Raw genomic sequence first — 6,383 nt, 5'->3', positions numbered from 1 at the left:
TCCCACTGAGAAGTCTGATCTGAATCCGGAACTGAACCAAAATCGAATCGGCTGGTTCTTGTCACCCAACCAACTCATCCACCTGGTTTTATCATAACTTGTCCACAACTTTGAGATATCATGTTACACAGTTTTTGGCCCCATCTCTCAATGGTGAAGAATCACTGAAAAAATTCTCAGATCTGGATCCAGATTCGGGTCTTCACCAAAATCGAATCAAAAAAGAAAAAATAACATGTCCTCGTCACACACCCAACATGTCCACCAAGTTTCATCCGAAACCGTCCACACCTTTTCATGCAATATTGTTTTTAGTCCCATCTCTCAATGGTGAAGAATCATTTAAAAATTAAATAACTCTCGTATCTGGATCCAGATTCAGATCTTCACCAAAATATTGCATTGCCGTCCTCGTCCGGCCACCAACAGACAAACAAACACGATCGACCAACATACTTGGCAAAAACTTTTTGCCAAGTAATGATGATAGCATAATAATAATTTTAACATTATTACAAGATAATAACAACACACCTCCAGTTGGTCCATCATGCATCGAGCTTTTTCTCTCTTGGTAACTCGTGTTTTTAGTAAGCTAAAGATGACTAATGCATTCACTAACTTTAATGCTCATGTATTTGACTGATGCTGGTGAGCTGACTGCTGCGTGTATTCTGAGAGGTCTCGTAAGTTTAATGTAGTGGATTACAGTGGAGTGGGGAGTTAAAAGAGTGGAAATTTTTGATATCAAATTTATAATTGGTCACCATTTGGGAAATTAAATCAAATTAATGAAAATGGCAATACAATCGTCATCGTCTCATCGCCAATTCAAAATAATTTTCCCAGAAAAGGGAGTACAAATGGCCATCAAGTGCTCAGATTGCTAAATTTTCCAGGGCCCGCCGTTGGGCCCAGGACCCCACGCCGTTTTCGCCTCGTGCTCCACGCTCGCGTATCCTCCTCACTTTTCAATAGCTCATGACACCCTTGGCTTTTATGCCTTGTTTTATGCATTTTATGCATTTTATGCATTCTGACTTAGTTTAACAGTTAGTGTAAAAATGAATGTCTTTCAGCCTAGTTATTGTTGTCTGAGGCAAAACGTGCCGTATATTTACGAGAAAGCATAAGATGCAAAACACTCACCTGTTAGCTGATCTTGAAAAACACATCTTGAATTAGAATCCAATGATTTTAAACTTTTTCACAGTGGTGGTGTTTAATGGTATCCCAATGCAGCCGAGCTGATGGAGCCCTCAGTTAATTTATCAATTTTAGCCATCGCTTTTGTTACCCTTTTCATTGTCGCTTTTTGAAATACCTGTATATAATGGTCTGTAACTATGTTCGCTGAATTCCTTGGAATAAAAAGAGGAGCAAAATATCTGTCTCCGTCTCCGTCTCCGTCTCCGTCTCCGTCTCCGTCTCCCTCTCCCTCTCCCTCTCCCTCTCCCTCTCCGTCTCCCTCTCCCTCTCCCTCTCCCTCTCCCTCTCCGTCTCCCTCTCCCTCTCCCTCTCCCTCTCCCTCTCCCTCTCCCTCTCCCTCTCCCCCTCCCTCTCCCCCTCCCCCTCCCTCTCTCTCTCTCTCTCTCTCTCTGTCTCTCTGTCTCTCTCTCCCTGTATGTCTCTGTCTCTGTCTCTGTCTCTGTCTCTCTCTCTCTCTCTCTCTCTCTCTCTCTCTCTCTCTCTCTCTCTCTCTCTCTCTCTCTCTCTCTCTCTCTCTCTCTCTCTCTCTCTCTCTCTCTATCTCTATCTCTATCTCTATCTCTATCTCTATCTCTATCTCTATCTCTATCTCTATCTCTGTCTCTCTGTCTCTCTGTCTCTCTGTCTCTGTGTTTCTCTCTCTGTCTCTGTCTCTCTCTCTCCCTCTGTTTCTCTCTCTCTCTCTCTCTCTATCTGTCTCTCTCTCTCTGCATCTCTCTCTCTGTCTCCGTCTCTCTCTCTCTCTCTCTCTCTCTCTCTCTCTCTCTCTCTCTCTCTCTCTCTCTCTCTCTCTCTCTCTCTCTCTCTCTCTCTCTCTCTCTCTCTCTCTCTCTCTCTCTCTCTCTCTCTCTCTCTCTCTCTCTCTCTCTCTCTCTCTCTCTCTCTCTCTCTCTCTCTCTCTCTCTCTCTCTCTCTCTCTCTCTCTCTCTCTCTCCATGTCTCTCTCTCTCCATGTCTATATGGTCTATATGTCTATCTGTCTCTGTCTGTCATTGTAGGTTGTCAAATCAGACTTCTGTGCTCAACGCAGTCATATTTATAATGGCACCTGGTGCCCCTCAGACAAACCACTGCAAGCATGTTCTGGATAAATCCACAAATGACATCACACAACCTCACATCACAAAGTACATCAGACCCGGACTTCAGATGAGGTGTGTCACTTTATCCTCACAATTTCATCGTTTACATAAATAAAATGAGAATGTTGATGATAAACAACAGAGCACAATAACGTTATTTATGAATTCAACACCTTGATGGATGGGTTTTACACTTATTTTATTGCAGTTGAACCTCTTCTCTTGAATGAACAGAGGTTTATTAGCTCTCGACGTACAAACAAACAACAAATTACAGGTAAACCCAGCTACATGTACTCGTGTTTTTGTTTGGATCATGATGTGTTGTGTTATGTTGTAAATGGAGGAGTGGGCTGGAATATCGAGAGGGTTCTATAAATAGTCTCGGAATTGTGTGTGAGGGAGGGATGGGTGAGTACGTTGAGGGGGGCCTATAAATGTATCTGAATCATTTGGGAAACTATGCGTCAAGGTCTTGTTGTTTAGGTTGTGATGTCACCCTCAGATTTCTCTCGAAGGTGCTCATGTTTTCTGGTTGGAGTCCGAACGACGCTGACTGGGGCTATAAATGTGGCTCCTTCGGTTCCAAGAGCACAGTCAATTGTGATTATAGACTTGCAACGACGATCATCGAGCAGGGAAGTTTCACAGGTGACGGATCAGCATTTGTTCAACGATTTGAACAATGTCTCTAACTCCTCTGAGTATGTTCGTGCCCATCCGGTACAGCCGAGTGATCCCAACTGAGCGTGGCTTTGGTGGTGGTCTGGATGAGCTCCAGGATGAGTTACGACGATCGGAGCGCATCATGGAGCTTCTGTTCCAGCAGGCCCAGAGCCGAATCCGGGCAGGGGGTGCCTTGAACCTGCTGCAGTTGCCTGGAAGCGGACGTGAAACAGAAATGGCCGGGACATGTCTGGCAATTAACCAGAGTGACACGTCTCGCTATGTGGTTTCCTTGGACACCAGGCAGTTCCATCCAGAAAAGATGAGCGTTAAGGTAATCGGAGATCTGCTGCAGGTGTCGGGTCGCCTCGAAGTGCACAATGAAGATGGACAAGGCGGGTCAAGCTACAGCTTCCAGGAATTCCGAGAAGAAGTGAAGCTCCCGAGAGACGTGGACCCTCAGAAAGTGACCTGCTGCTTCACAGCCGATGGGAAGTTAAGGATCGAGGCTCCACGCAGTGTTTCAACTGCAGCCATCGAACGGGTCGTGCCCATCGAGCGTGCACAAGAAGGTTCAAAACCGGTGGAAGGTGCCCCTGGAGCAGGGATTTAACGTGGATTTCCTGCAGCAGTTTTGGATGCATTATTGATCACATTATTAACTGATTGTACGGTTCTACGCATTGGAGCTTTTGGCAATTGACTTTTGACAATTGCACCATTTATCAATCATTAAATACGCTCTTGAATATTACATACAGAAAGCAATGCCTTTGTTACTGTTAAATAAATAATTTTGAAATCCACATATTTTTTTCTCTTTGTATTATTTTGGTACGTTGCCATACCGTTATTGTAGGCAATGGCAAGGTGTTCATTTTCGAGTTGTGGTTTTACCTGCAGGAGGGCATTGGTCTTGTACCAAGTCTCCTCTCGGACTTCTTCAGGTAGACAATTTAAAATATTCATTAACAGCTCGTCTTGGTTTTATGGAGGCCTGGGATGTGTTACAAGCAACTTGCTATCACTTTCCAAGTCAGTCATTCCATATCAATCGCTTTGCAAGCCGCTCGGCATGCGGAGCAAGCTATTAACAGAGGTGCTTCGTTATGTTCGTAAAAATGGCCACCATAGTTGGATTCAAATCAATACTACAACGGCCCATGGACGTCGATCACTAATTCTAAGTGGGGGTGGGAGGGGGGACATTGCAAGTGCAAATGGTGGAGCCAAGAGCAAGTCTCGTCCCTGCAAGTTGTTGACTGAAGACACACTTTGGTGGGGTGCATTCTGAGCATTTAATCTGACCGCCTTTTACCACGTTTCTCCAAAATAATTGAACTGGTAAAAGGAAGAGGTTTAAAGTTCGAGTTTGTTCTTGGTCCCAAAGTTTATGACTGTGCTCAACCCCCATATGTAATAATTCAACATGCCAAGTAAATCAAACAAAACAAATCAAACGTTTAACTGGCTTTGTTTTCTTTCACATGACTTGAACTCGTTCACACTACAAAAGTCAAAAATGAGAGTGACACAAAAAATATGACGCAACAAACGAACCTCAAAACATGCCAAAAATATGACCACATGTTGCTACCGATCTGTTCAAAAATTCCTGAGTAATGGCTTGAGTGTCAAGTGTTGCCAGTCGATCTCGGTGTATGTGACAGATCAGGAGATGGATCACAAAAATCAAAAAAAATAAAAGAACTATGGAATTTTTACCTTAATGAACAATCAAAAATTTGACAGCGTCACCTGAGAGCCTCCATTATTCAAATTTGTTGGCTCCTTGGAAAAGTTAAAAAGTCGGAGCTTGGGACGTGCGCCACTAAATTTGGTACTTTTAAAGAGTGTCCCCTTCATTTTGCGAAGACGCCTAACTAAATGAGATTGTGGAGAATGTGGAAATTGGTTCCACAGGTGGGAATGAAGAGGAAGGATTGAGTGGAGGTGAACAGTGAGCCTGTAGTTTGGGAGTTTCACCAGGAGGCGGTTTTACTGGCAGGATGCACCTTGTGGAAACTTGGGGTGGGGACAGAGCATGGAAAGATCAGAGGGTGCAAGACCAGAAAGGAGATGGTGGAAGACAGAGAGACCCCGACCTGTCTGTAATACGACATTATATCTCCAAATAAATAAATTTTGCCAAGTAACAAAAAAAGAAAAACAAACGGAGGCGATCAACATACTTGTGAACAAAAAATTTTTGTTTGCCAAGTAACAGACAGACGGGAGTGAAAACAACCTCCTTCCACCTTGGTGGAGGTAACAGGTAATCGTCGTCCACAACCATCCTTGACCATGTTACAAAACGTCGGCTGAGACTTTTTTTTTCTTTTTCTTCTTTTTTCTGCTCTCACTTTTTCACATTTATTCGCTTTTAAATTCGTTTTCTCCACAACTGTTTGAGTGATGGTTTTTTTTGTATACCTTGTCGAGGCTCGTGTGAGAGCTAACACACAACGCACAGCAATGGGGGCTTGAGATAAGAGGGGCAGGAGTGGGAAGGACAAAACAGTAGGGAACAAAGACATCAGGAGATCTGTGGAAGGGAGAGGGATGGGGTCGGGAACACAGGGTGTTAAGATGGACATTGCAGGGACTTTCAGGAAGCAAAGCAGGGAATTTGAAGGAGGTGGGTTTGGGGTGGATTAATGGGGGTGGAAAAGATCAAGGATTTGGATGGAGGATGATAAGAGGTGGTGGTAAACAGCTGTTTTGAAGGTGTGGAGGGAAGAATGGGATTGAACAGAGTGATGGAGTTTATTCCAAAGGTGGGAATGAAAGAGTGAAGGTGAGCAGTGATTCATGATTTTGGTAGTTTTTTCCAGAAAACATTTGACACAAAACTTTCAACTTCGGTGCACTTATCCATGGATAATTTTTTTTAATCTAAAGTTCTATGATGATTGGATGAAAAATGTGGCCAGCGTTCCAAAAAGTCTGTTTTCTGTTGGTGTGGGTTGCAGGGTGTTTCAAGTATCAGGAATAAACTGTCTCAACCTCGCTTTACTCAGTTTCAGGCAAATAATTTAAATTTTTGACTTTAATAGATGTTATATTTGCATCAAGGTTATGGTTACAGTTCATGTAAAATGTTTTTTCTTTCAATCACAGCATTGTGTATACAATTCAATCATGATATTGGAAGGTAAAATCAATGAAACCACATCCAATTCCCTAAATATGGATGCCTTGGTTGGGGCCCCTTTGGAGGGGGACCGAGTTTATCCCGAGCTGGACAAACTTTATCAGCAAGTCAACACTATCATTTGCTTATACATTTGTAGTACACACACTTTTTTTGCACATCTTTCATCTGCAACTCTTTTATTATTCCATGGAATTATATTTTATGAGCCATGCATGTACCAGAGAGGAAGTCTGACCAGCTTCATTCTCAAGTATTGCCTTCAGTGAAGA

At 43.2% G+C, this 6,383-nt stretch overlaps 1 protein-coding gene across 1 annotated transcript; it reads left to right on the top strand.

Annotated features, from left to right (window-relative positions):
• The first annotated feature begins 2,798 nt into the window (after window positions 1–2,798).
• On the top strand, window positions 2,799–3,763 carry LOC147030938 (heat shock protein 30-like). Its single transcript, XM_085875498.1, has one exon. The coding sequence runs from the start codon at window positions 2,977–2,979 to the stop codon at window positions 3,568–3,570; it is 594 nt and encodes a 197-aa protein (XP_085731624.1). The 5' UTR covers window positions 2,799–2,976; the 3' UTR covers window positions 3,571–3,763.
• The last annotated feature ends 2,620 nt before the right edge of the window (window positions 3,764–6,383 follow it).

Source organism: Eptatretus burgeri, chromosome 3 (assembly GCF_056783735.1).
Source record: "Eptatretus burgeri isolate ZD-2024b chromosome 3, Ebu_testis_v1, whole genome shotgun sequence".
NCBI lineage: Eukaryota > Metazoa > Chordata > Myxini > Myxiniformes > Myxinidae > Eptatretus > Eptatretus burgeri.
This window is presented reverse-complemented; position numbering and strand designations above follow the sequence as displayed.